The sequence below is a fragment of the Meleagris gallopavo genome, chromosome 2, assembly GCF_905368555.1.
Source record: "Meleagris gallopavo chromosome 2, MGAL_WU_HG_1.1, whole genome shotgun sequence".
In the NCBI taxonomy this organism is placed as follows: domain Eukaryota; kingdom Metazoa; phylum Chordata; class Aves; order Galliformes; family Phasianidae; genus Meleagris; species Meleagris gallopavo.
The window spans coordinates 54,822,822-54,834,904 of record NC_139405.1 but is presented as its reverse complement, the minus strand read 5'-3'; the positions used below and the strand labels follow the sequence as shown (position 1 = coordinate 54,834,904).

At 41.2% G+C, this 12,083-nt stretch overlaps 1 protein-coding gene across 4 annotated transcripts in view; it reads right to left on the bottom strand.

The window, feature by feature from the left end:
- The window catches only part of AHI1 (Abelson helper integration site 1), a 91,093-nt gene extending 80,353 nt beyond the window's left edge, over positions 1–10,740 (bottom strand). For all 4 annotated transcript variants that reach the window (XR_014881391.1, XM_010707320.4, XM_010707321.4 and 1 more), the window contains exons 1-3: positions 10,520–10,740; positions 5,937–6,066; positions 4,971–5,092 (exon numbers count right to left, since the gene is read on the bottom strand). Coding sequence is in view for 3 of the 4 variants with exons in the window: in XM_010707320.4 (XP_010705622.1) it covers positions 4,971–5,092; positions 5,937–5,946 (132 nt within the window). In the remaining variant the exon portion in view is untranslated. The remainder of the gene's footprint in view (positions 1–4,970; positions 5,093–5,936; positions 6,067–10,519) is intronic.
- Positions 10,741–12,083: the final 1,343 nt, after the last annotated feature.

Below are 12,083 nucleotides of genomic sequence, written 5' to 3'. Positions count from 1 at the left end.
AAAAAATAATTAACACATCACTCGCATCAGACTGGGTGCTGGACAGATAAGAGGACCTTGCTAGAAAGATCATCTGTCTGAAAAGCAGAACCACAGGAGATCAGCTAAGAGCAACTGTCTATGTATAACAAACTTGATCTAAGTTAGAAAAAGCACCCATCTGGAAAAGCAGCTCAGAGGACAACAATACCTTTGGAGTAACTCCAGCATGTCTGGTCCCGACCTCATCAGCTTAAAGCATAGAACAAACAAGGTGGCTTTTTTCAGGACTGTCACATTAGGATAAGTGGGCAGAGGAAGCCACCTGCCCAAGAACAGGTTTGCTTGTGCAGCTGATTTGACAGGAGAGGGTAGGGCACAACAAACGCACACAGACTGGCTAACACACAAGCCAAACTCAGGTACTTTTCATTTGCCACCTGTACTCCAGAGCTGACACCCAGCAGTCTCTTTTATAAAAGACTTCTCAAATGTGCATGCGTGGAACCTGGAAACACAAACTGATTTTGCTCATAACATCAAGCATTACCTAGGCAACTGTGTGTCTTCCCACAAAACAGACAGACCTCAAAAGAATAAGAACCAGCACTTGCCAACTCACTGAAGGGCTGAGCTGGCCACTGACTCTGCTTGCAGTGAGACAGTAAATAAAAAGCCTGAAATGGACACACATAATGCAGTCCTGCCTTGAATATAATGCCTTAGTTTTCAATGTATGCTCATCTCAGTATTATCAGCTGGTTAGGTCGTAGTCTAGGAAAGAATTTCTTGACTCAAAGTCTTGTCTGTCACCTGGTAGAGACTTCATAGACTTTTTTTTTTGTTAATTATATATCCTCTTTTCTACCAGAAAATCTATACTGACGTAGATGCATTAAATCCTTGCTTGATCTGACATTTAGCTCATTCTAATAACTTGTAATAAGAGGTACAACTGGGGAAAAAATAAGTATAGTGACTGTTAGCCTTGGAAGGGTTAATAGCAAATTCCTTTCCTGTCTGTGTTCTAATGTCTTGCTTTTTCAGCCCTACCTCGAGGCGTCAGAGCCACTGCATCTCTGGCTACTAAGCAGCAAAGTAGATCTTCACCAGCCACAGCTGACATCTATATTCATTTGCATTACTATCCCTTCACTCCTATCAGTTGTGACTTGAAACCCATCCTGCCCTATTGCCATGGCTTCTCCCCTTCCAGTCAGAGTGCTTCCTTTCTCTCCAGCTAATAGGCAACATAGAATGTAGCAGGCGAGCAGTCTCTCTATCACATCTGACATTTAAAAATCACAGCAGCCTCCTGTAGTTCCACACTCAGGTCTCAAGGAAACATTGGACTATGAAGAAAAGGTTTTATTACTTTAAGAAAGACTAGGTTCAGTAAGGACAAAAGCAGCAGCCTGGGACATTTCCAGTGGAAAACATGCTCTCAGCCATGACCTGTTTCTGATCAAACCTGGGAAGCCATTTATGGCAAGCATGTGGCACAAAGACAAACATCACTGATGAATTTCACATTACTTAAAGAGATCCGAAACTCTGTACAGTTGTTATATGAAGTGAGCAAAACGGGAAGAGAACCAGACAAATCTCAACATCTCCTTCTCTCGCTTTCTCATAAACATTTATTTCTCACAAAGAAATGAAAGGCATTTGCTGAAGCATTCACAGAAATTCACAGAACCACAGCATTGGAAGGGACCTCAAGGATCATGAAGCTCCAACCCCCTTGCCACATGCAGGGCCACCAACCTCCTCATTTAATACCAGACCAGGCTGCCCAGGCCCCCATCCAACCTGGCCTTGAACATCTCCAGGGACGAGGCATCCACAACCTCCCTGGGCAGCCTGTTCCAGTACCTCACCACTCCCTCTGTAAAGAATTTCCCCCTCACATCCAATCTAAATCTTCCCTCCCTCAACTTAAAACCATGTCCCCTTGTCCTGCAGTTATCAACCCTTTCAAAGAGTTGATTCCCCTCCTGTTTGTAGGCTCCCTTTAGGTATTGAAAGGCTGCAATGAGGTCACCCCGCAGCCTTCTCTTCTCCAGGCTGAACAAACCCAGCTCCCTCAGTCTGTCCTTATAGGGAAGATGCTCCAGTTCCCTGATCATCTTTGCCGCTCTCCTCTGGAACCTCTTCAACAACTCCCTGTCTTTTTTGTACTGGGGGCTCCATACTTGGATGCAGTATTCCAGATGGGGCCTCACAAGAGCAGAGTAGAGGGGGACAATCACCTCCCTGTCCCTGCTGGCCATCCCTCTTTTGACGGAGCCCAGGATACCATTTGCCTTCCGAGCTGCAAGAGCAACACTGCTGGCTCATATTAAGTTTTTCCTTCCCTGCAGGACTGCTCTCAAGAACCGCTCCTTCCAGTCTATATAGATGCCTGGGATTCCTCCGGCCCAAAGGCAAAACTCTGCACTTTGCCGTGTTGAACCTCATCAGGTTCACCCAGGCTCACTTTTCTAGCCTCTCGAGGTCCCTCTGAATGGCATCCCTTCCTTCCACCATGTCAACCGCACCACTCAGCTTGGTGTCGTCAGCAAACTTGCTGAGGGTGCACTCGATTCCGTCATTGATAAAGATGTTAAAGAGCACCGGTCCCAAGACAGACCCCTGGGGATGCCAATCGTTACCGGTCTCCACCTGGACATAGAGCCATTGATGACCATCCTCTAGCTGCAGCCTTTCAAAACTCCTACCTAAATGCAGCATGGAAAATATCAACGTGAACTCTTAAATCTTTGACAGACTTTAAGGAAATATTCAGAACTGTCAGTGTAAGGTTTCAATACATGTTGTTCTCAATATTTTCCTTTTTTGTTTAGTTTTTTTGATTGGTTTAAATTCACAGCTCCGTGCACACTAATACTACAAATGCTCCTTTACTGCTGTGTATTAGCTTTTGCTTCTGCTCACCATGATTCTACTTCAAGCATTTCTAGCTAACTCCAAAACAGTAGCGTTTTTACATCAGAAACATTTGAATTGAAAACCAACTTAAAAATCAAAGTAAGTATTAGATTTTTATGTGAGTAGTACATAGTTGCATGTGAATATGCAATTATGTGCTCAAAAACACATCATCCTTAAAATTTACAAATTAAAAAAAATCATGTTTCATAGAAGCACAGAATGGCTTGGGTTGGAAGTGACTTTAAAGATCATCTACTCCCATCAGTATCAGAATACTCATATAGTTACATTTGTGCTGCAAAAGATTTCTGTATTATTGTGTTAGCTGGGCTTTTAGTATCACTTTTGCAGAAGTCTTCTTTCAGAAAATGATGGTAACCTTGCAAGGAGTTGTTAGCTGTGACTGCTGGCTTAAGTAATTTAATAGCTAGTAATGCACTGAGCTTCAGTGTAGAACACCTTCATCCACTGTGTATTTCTTTTTTTTTTTCATAGGGAATGATCTTCAGAACAGCAATACCGTGCTTGGTGATCTTCTCTTGATAACCCTTACAACTAGAACAGGGCCCTAGTTACAATTGTCTCTGATTGCATCAGGGACTATTTAAGCAATCGAGAGGCATTGTTCCAAATGCAAATATGGCTGAGATACTCAAAAGGATGTTTTGACACTTAATTTCTTAAGCTGTTACTAGTTGCATTTAACTGTGGCAATGTTTGCATACTATGTTTCAAAACCTGTAATACATAACAACTTAGCACAGATGCTTGCAGCCCATCTGTGTTTCCCTTCTTTGCTACTGAAGTAAACCTAAAAACAGAACACTCTTGTAGTTACACATGCCAGCAAAGCAAAAGGCTTTTTCATATTTTAAACATCACACTGATTCTCTGTATATACTATCGACAATCTAATATATGCTCCAAGGCTCACAAAATAAATACGTATATATATATATATATATATATATATATATATCCATAAATACTAGCTTCAGATGATCAAATGAGAAACTTAAGCTTCTGTATGACAACTTTATCTGTAAGTATGTTTAGCAGTCGCATAATAAATAACAAATATATGTAAAGATCTGAGATTATATAAAGTAGCATTCCATTGTCTTTAACAAGTTACACAAGAATGAACTTTCACTTCCAACATGTGGAATGGATGCAACTGCAAGAAAAAAAGATAGACAGCATAAAACCTAACAGAAAATAAGGACAAAAAAAAAAAAAAAATCAAAAAAACTTGTCTTTTAAGCAAATTTCTTTCCTTGGAAATTCCAATCATCATCAATAGCTGGGATTATATAGGACTCAAACACTACGTTTCTGTTCAGGAAAAATGTTATGATATAATCTCAGAGGAATCTTTCAGGTTCTTTCAATTAGAGATATGCTACAAACAAAGAAGTCATCTAAGCATGCAGTCATCTTGATAGAAGCATTCCTAATCTGCAAGTCGTAAGCTAAGGCATGATCTTTAAAATGGGTGTATTGTGTAAGTACACATGCAAAGACAAGGTAAAGAAGCATAGTTTAGCAAATACAAAAATATTGTGATTATGGAGATCAAAATGAAAAAACATTTCAAGTGTCATTCAATGTTGTTTGTAAATTCCTACATCTGTAACTTTAGGGAATGAAATTGATGATGATTTAAGTTCTTAGAAGTTCTCAATTCACAGATGTATTACACATCTGTTTTACTCTTAAAACAAATACTGTTATGGCTAAAATCCTATCATTCAGATTCCTACTGAAGTCAATAGTGAATTTAAAAATTGCAACAATTAAAAAAAAAACATAATGGGAAAAAGTACTGACAGACTTCAAATTCACTTATTCTTTTCCAAAATTACTTCCCAAATAATTCTGACATGCCGCTGAAGTAAAACTTCTGGTATGTAAACAATAAATAAGACCCATGTTAAACCAAACGACATGTAGAAGTATAAACTGTATTTCAGCATATTTCATTTCTGAAGTCATTTTCCTGGTATTTTTCCATCGAGGAAGGCAGCTAACCAAAAGTTGGATGCATTCAAACTTACCACAATATTCTCCTGAGAATGGGACTTCTTTTTCCTTGATTTCTTTTTGTCTGCTAGGCCAGCATGACGTCTGAAGATTTCCTCAAAGCGAACTTTGGTTTTCGCCTTTGCCTCACTTTCAACTGAAAAAAGTAAATTAGACTATGATTCAAAAACCACTACTCCTACAAAAGTGCTTTAACGTGACTGGAGGCAGTAATTATTTTTATCAGGAAAAAAGTTACCAAGAAATGTGTTTAGTATTCAGTTAAGAATTTCCACTGACAGTGTAAACTGCAAGAGGATCACTTGGCAACATGGTACAAACATGGTTGCTACTCACTGATGAAACTGGCACTGTTTTTAATCTGTTTCCTGAAGAAAGCAGATTTTTTAAACAGCGTACACATCAGGATCAGCAAAAGACCTTGGGCTAGCCAAAACAGGGCACAGGTGATTGGCCTCATCATTTATGAGCAGTAGTACCCTATAAAAGAGGTTAACATACTGTCCCCAGGAAAAGGAGCTGCTCTGGGTTCTTACTAAGCCTGAAACAAATCTGTAACAGGCAGAAGCACCTATGGATCTGAAATCAGCTAATGTTGAGAACCCCTGCCTTTCTCTGAACCATGATATTGTTATCAGCAGCATTTTAACCCTTGAAGTAGCAGGTGTTCTAGCCCTACCACTCCATGCCCAGGTAATGCTTAATTTGTAGCTAAATGATTAAAAATGCAATCCAGCACACCACCAGAAAAGGCTACTGAGTCCTCAGCTAAAGCATATTTACCACTGTAATTAAAATATTTAAATAAGCAGACAAATTTTAAAAAATAAAATAAAAAAGCAGCACTTTGAAAACCAGATGCAACTACGGGCTCAAAACAAAAGCAATGCAGCTTGAAAAACTCATCAACAGAAGAAGCTCCTACCACATAGTTCTATCTATTAAAATACACATTAGAAATTAAACACAAATATTCTTACCTGTTGGCATTTTCAGTCCTCAGTTAAAGGTAGCTCAACAGGACAGCTGCTTCTTCCTCAGGATTCATCTTTTTTTTTTTCCAAAGTAATTAATAACTTTAATTAACACAACTGGTCCATGGACTTGAAGCTACAAATTGAATGCATGCTCATTAACATCAAGTATGAGTACAGGTCTTTCAGACAGTCTAGAAATAAGTATTTCTCTAAAATACAAGTTCTCTGCTGTCAAATATCAGCACCTAATTCTCAGCATCCAATACTTGTTATTTCAAAGCAAAAGAATAAAAAGCTATAGCAAATTAAATAGATATTTTTCTGAATGGACAAGTATTTCAGTAGTGCTGCCCTCAAAGAACAAGCACCTCTACTGTAGACTTCATTTATGTGAAGTCATTTATACTGAAACTTCCCTAATCAGATTCCTATCTGATAGCATCTTAAAGAAGTCTCATTTTAGCCAACTGATAGCCTACAATGAAAAAGATTTACAGTTGTTAGCAAATCTAACTTTAGTGCAGTTCTATAAATATTTATGTTTACATGTTATGTTATGTTTAAGTATTTTGTATGAAGTAGACAAGCAATTACATGAAACTTTTCCGTAAAGAAATAATGATACGCTCTCCTGGTTGTGGAGAAAAGCTTGAAAATGCAATACAAACAAAGTTGGAAGGCAAATAAAAATATTACACACATTTATCTCTTCATCAAGAGAAATGAGAAAGTTGTTGTAGGGGAACTGCTAGGTCAGGGCTTGAACTGGTGATGGAGCACCTGATGAAGGAGTGGCTGGCCCAGGGGGCACAACTACATTGTTTGCACTTGTGTTCCCTACCTGACCAGAAGGGCTGGACCCAGGGTTGAGCTGCCCTGGGCTCGTGTAAGGGCCAGCCACTGTAGGGAGGATCTCTCTTAGGCCTAGGCTTTTTCCTAAGGAGGAGTGCTGCACAGCCAGAGAACCCCTTCAGTAGTTAGGTGAGTTCAGTTCTTCTGAGATTAGTGGTCTACCTATGAATATTTTGCTTAGTATTGCCAAGAATGTGTCAGAAGCAATTTTGCTTCCTTGTAAGCATAACAGTTGTATAATTAAAAAAAAAAAAAAAAAAGCTATTTTGTAAACAGTGGAACTAATGAAACCTATCTTCCTATGACCTATGAATGTATTGTGCTTTCCTTGGCCTTCTATGCAATACACTATCATCCCTACCTACCTTCCCACTAGCACATCAGGCAAGAGCTCCAAGTTCTTCCTGCATAACAGCCTGCATTAGACACTACTCACACACTCACAGGACCCAGAATGCACCAGTCCTAGTAAATTAGATGTACTAGTAAACTTTACTAAGCTATACTGCTTAATTCTCCCTGGAACAGCTTCAGTCCAAACCATCTAGCACTTTCCTGAACAATACCTGTATACAGATTAGGAGTTGGTGCAGATTATGTGCCTGAGCATCTGCACTATGGTAGCCTCAGGTTCTTCCTGTCTCTTGCAGTGTTATTTGCTTCTTCCTTAACCCCTACTGGTACAAGCTTTCAGTTACTTACAGTAGCCTGGTCTGTTAACTGACAAAACCAAACCAAATTAAGAAACAAACAAACAAACAACAACAACAAATAGGCAAAGTGTATGGGTTGGTTTAAAGTTAAATAAGTGCTACTTAGTCAGTTGGCAAACGTTAGTTTTGTGTACTAAGCATCCAACAATGTAAGAACATCTGAAATGCCCAAGGATGACCAAAGTGACTCCACAGGAAATGATCTATTCTGTAATATGCTTCATCCTTTCACCCACCAGGGTACAAATATTTTCCCTTACTAAAAATCTTTCTACTTGTAGAGCAAAGCTTCATCAGCACAATTAAACAGTGACTGTTCAATGTAACACAAATGCCTTATTCTTTCAGGGAATGAAAGCAGAAAACACTACTGAAAGAACATCTGCCTTTGAAATTTATACTGTTGTACAAAATGGCCATTTTAAAAGTATAGTTCACCATAAACTAGGAAACACTCATAATTTGAGGGAGTAGAAAACAATACAGTGATAAAACTTAGCATACTAACACTGGCATCATTCACTGTGAGTGGCAGGAATGTGTAAGATTCTCTTATGATTAATTCACTGATTCCAACCACCTCTCCAAAAATATCATTATAAAAATCAAAAGAAATGACAAAGCGTACCTCACAAGAACAAAAAATACAAGATGACAAAGAGCAAAGTAGTGCAGTAAGTAAAGTATAAACCTACTTCAAGTACGGATATATTTTATAGCCAAAGGATAAGTGAGTCACAAAACAACAACAAAAACCTGTGGGTAAATTAATTTTGCAGATACTTTTCCTCATAATGGAACAAATACCTTTCCCAAGGCCAGGCTCATCTTACGTGACCAGTAGTCTCTGTGAAATGCATACGTTTGCCAAATCCACCAAGGACGGCATCATTTTCCATTTACCTCTGAGCATTCAGAAAAAAAGTATCTACCATCTTATCTCTCAATAAAATTGAGATTAAATCCTATATAGATAGAGCTTTTCTTTCAAACACCTTTCTAGTTTAGAATTACATGACATCTGACATGGTTAAAGCAACTAATAGACTGGTGTAAATATAGATCATTAATCAACAGGGATTAGAACTGTTTATATAACATCATCTTAAAATAGGAGAGATTTCATCTTACATTAGAGATCAACAACCACAAGCCCCCAGAATGGCCCAGGTTGGGAAGGACCTCAAGGATCATGAATCTCCAACCTCCCCATTTAATACTAGACCAGGCTGCCCAGGCCCCCATCCAATCTGGCCTTGAACACCCCTAGGGATGGGGCATCCACAACCTCTCTGGGCAGCCTGTTCCAGCACCTCACCACTCTCATAGTAAAGAACTTCCTCCTGACACCCAACCTAAAATAAACTCACTGAGATTAATCTGGTAAAATGTACTGTTGCCTGACCAGATTTAATCTTTTCCATTTTAATTAACATAAGGCAATCCAGGAACAACAAAAATGCGTATTTGAGAACAGAAGTATATTCCAGCCATCAGGAATAACCAGGAAAAATAAATCACGAAATCTTTCAAGAATGAATGGAAACCTTCCAGAAAAATCAATCAACTTGCTCTTCTCTAATATTTCACCTGTACTTCTAACTCTGAGTCTGCATCAATTTCTGTTCTTTTCACATTTGCAGTACAGTGAGTCACTATATTCTGCAACTACAGTATGGGTATTCTCAACACAAAACATGTCACTCTACCCTGGAAAAATGCTTTTATTAATAAATGAATGACAAACTCAAAAGCAACCTATATTATAACGCATTAGAATTTGTATAAATTGTACTATAGAATAGGAATCCAAAAATCTTCCAGCAGCTCTTTGTTTATATCTCATACTTTAGATGAGGTCAGTCATCTCAAAGCAGGAGATCTTGGATTTTACCAGTAGGTTTCTCATTCAAGTATCTTTAGGGACCACTATCTCTAGACACACGTAAAAGCTTTAATGCAGAATTATACAGGAAAATAATACTGAGTCAAATCTGCTCATTTTTACTAACGATAAATGCTAGTTCACAAAGCGGGGGCATTATTCACAAAAGTTTAGTATTTAAGTCAAGAAAGCAGACAGCCAACTTTATTAATGCCGTGCAAGGATGATGAGCTTGCCTATCAAAACACCCTATGAGAGCTGTATAGACATGCTTGCAAATACCTTGTGTTCACACTACTTTGAGAGGATATTTTTAAAAGTTGATCACAGAACCACAGAATGGTTGGGTCAGAAGGGACCTCAAAGCCCACCCAGCCCCAACCCTGTGCCATGGGCAGGGCTGCCCCCACCAGCTCAGGCTGCCCAGGGCCCCAACCAACCTGGCCTTGAGCACCTTCAGGGATGGGACAAAATGCTCTCTGACTTTCTGGCATTGGCACACCAAAAAGCCTCAGAGTAACTGAGTAATTTTTTTTTTTTTTCCCCATTATGTTTGGGGCCTTTCCACGACCGTGGAGGCTAAAAGAAAAGCTGCTGTCTTGACGGCAAAACTATGGATTTCAGCTCCCACTGAGGAAGCACAGATTTCTATCATTGCTTACTTAATGTCAAGTCTCTGCCTTATTAATCAGAACTACAGAAGGTAGTTCCCATCAGCAGACTACAGCGACCGTTTCCAGAGCGCTGTTTCGCTTTGCACGGAGCAGCGGCGGTAGCGCGAGGGACACAAACCAACGGCAGGGGCACACACAAGGCTAACCGAGGGGCTGAACCTAGGGCTGCTCAGCCTGTAGGAGGCTCAGACACCACCGATGGGTCCCCCTGCGCTCAGAGGCCCGCCTGTCCGCTCCACGCCGCCACCCCTCCGAGCACCGCCCGCGCGCACCAACGGCTGCGTCACAGCGCGCTCCGCATCCACCGCCGACCGCCGACCCCCGACTGCCAAGGGGAGCCGGGAGAGACAGCAGCGGGCTGGAGACGGCGGATCCCAATCTGCCCGCCTCTAGACCCCAGCCGTCCGCTGCTTGCCGCAGCCCCGCTTTCCCGCCCGCCCGCGGCGTGAAGACATCACTCACATCGGGCCCGTCCGCCTCGGTGGCACCTCACCGTCACCCCCGTCAGTGGGCTCTCCCTTACACAGCACTCCCCCCTCCGCAGCGTCGCGCAGGTGGTTTGGCCGAAAACAATCCCCGCTGCCAGGGAAACCGCGCGTCTGGCGCATGCGCGCGGAGGGGGGAGAGCGCTGGGTCTCGCTCGGGCAGAACGTGCTCGTGGGTCTTCCTACCGGCAAGGAGCGCATGCGCGAAGTGCCGTCGCCTTGTGGAGGCGGTTGCCTGCGTAGTGGGGGCAGGCGGCCTGGCGGGTGTTTGTGCGCGTGTGGGGCGGTGCTTTGTCGGTCTCGGTGGTGCTGGTGGCTCCCGCGGGCTTTGGCGCCCTGAGGTGGCGGGAGCTGCCCGCCAGCGGGACTACTGGCGGCGCCGCGCGGTGGCTGTGTGCCATGGCTACAACCTAGAGGTGAGGTAACGTGAAGGATTCTGCAATCGTGACATTCGCAGTTCCCAAGGGAACCGTCCCTGCATTCTGTCAAAAGAATGTAGCTCCTGAAATTGTTTACTTATATCTGAAGTACCAGATCCTTTCTTTTTCCAGTAGTTGCTTGCCCTCCCCATTCTGAAATGCATGCGTGCACCTAAGTGATAGGTAGGGAATGAGGCAGTATCACAACTATTGCATTTGGAATAAATATATAGAACTTGTAAGCCAATTAGAATTAGAGTAATTAGAATTACTCCCGAATGAACAGTTTCTATAGAGATCACTCCCAGGTTTACACATATTGTTTTGTTTTCCTCATCCTTTGTATTTTCACGCAGTACTTAATATGGCCATTGCTAATTACAGAGAATTAGAATATGTATGAGAATATATGCAAAACTTTTCCAAAATATGATGCTTAGGGTTGTCATCCATGATAGTCTGCTACAGTTCTTCTAAGAGTAAATTTGATGTCAGACATACAATATTAATTCTGAACTAGCATGGGTTGAAAAGCAATCATCTTCACTCCCAAAGTCTACAGAGTTGTATATCAACTCGAGCTGGTGGAGATAGATGATTTAAGCACTATTCTTTCAGATTTATAAGTTTTGTGAGGCTTTAGGAACCCATTGTGAGTCAGTGAGTAGTGAAGACTCCCAGAAGCCTTCTATGTACTATACTGAACTCTAACCTTAGAGATTGCTTGTGAAGTTTCACATTTATCTGGTATAATATTGCATAAGCACTATCCTCCCCCATAAATCAGCCTACATATTGTGCACATACATAGATGTTCTAGCACAGTTGGCAGACTGATCTCAGTGAATAAATGAAATCCTCCTCCATGGAAGACTTTCTGGATCAGTATATGTAGTCTTCTAGTGGAGTCACTGTCATATATCATATATATCATATATCATATATCATATGATAATAATATATCCACAACCAAGGAGGTTGTGAATGCCCCATCCCTGAATGCATTCAAAGCCAGGCTGGATGTGGCTCTGGGCAGCTTGGTCTGGTGGTTGGCAACCCTGCATTTAGCAGGAGGGTTGAAACTAGATGATTTTTGAGGTCCATTTCATCTCAGGCCATTCT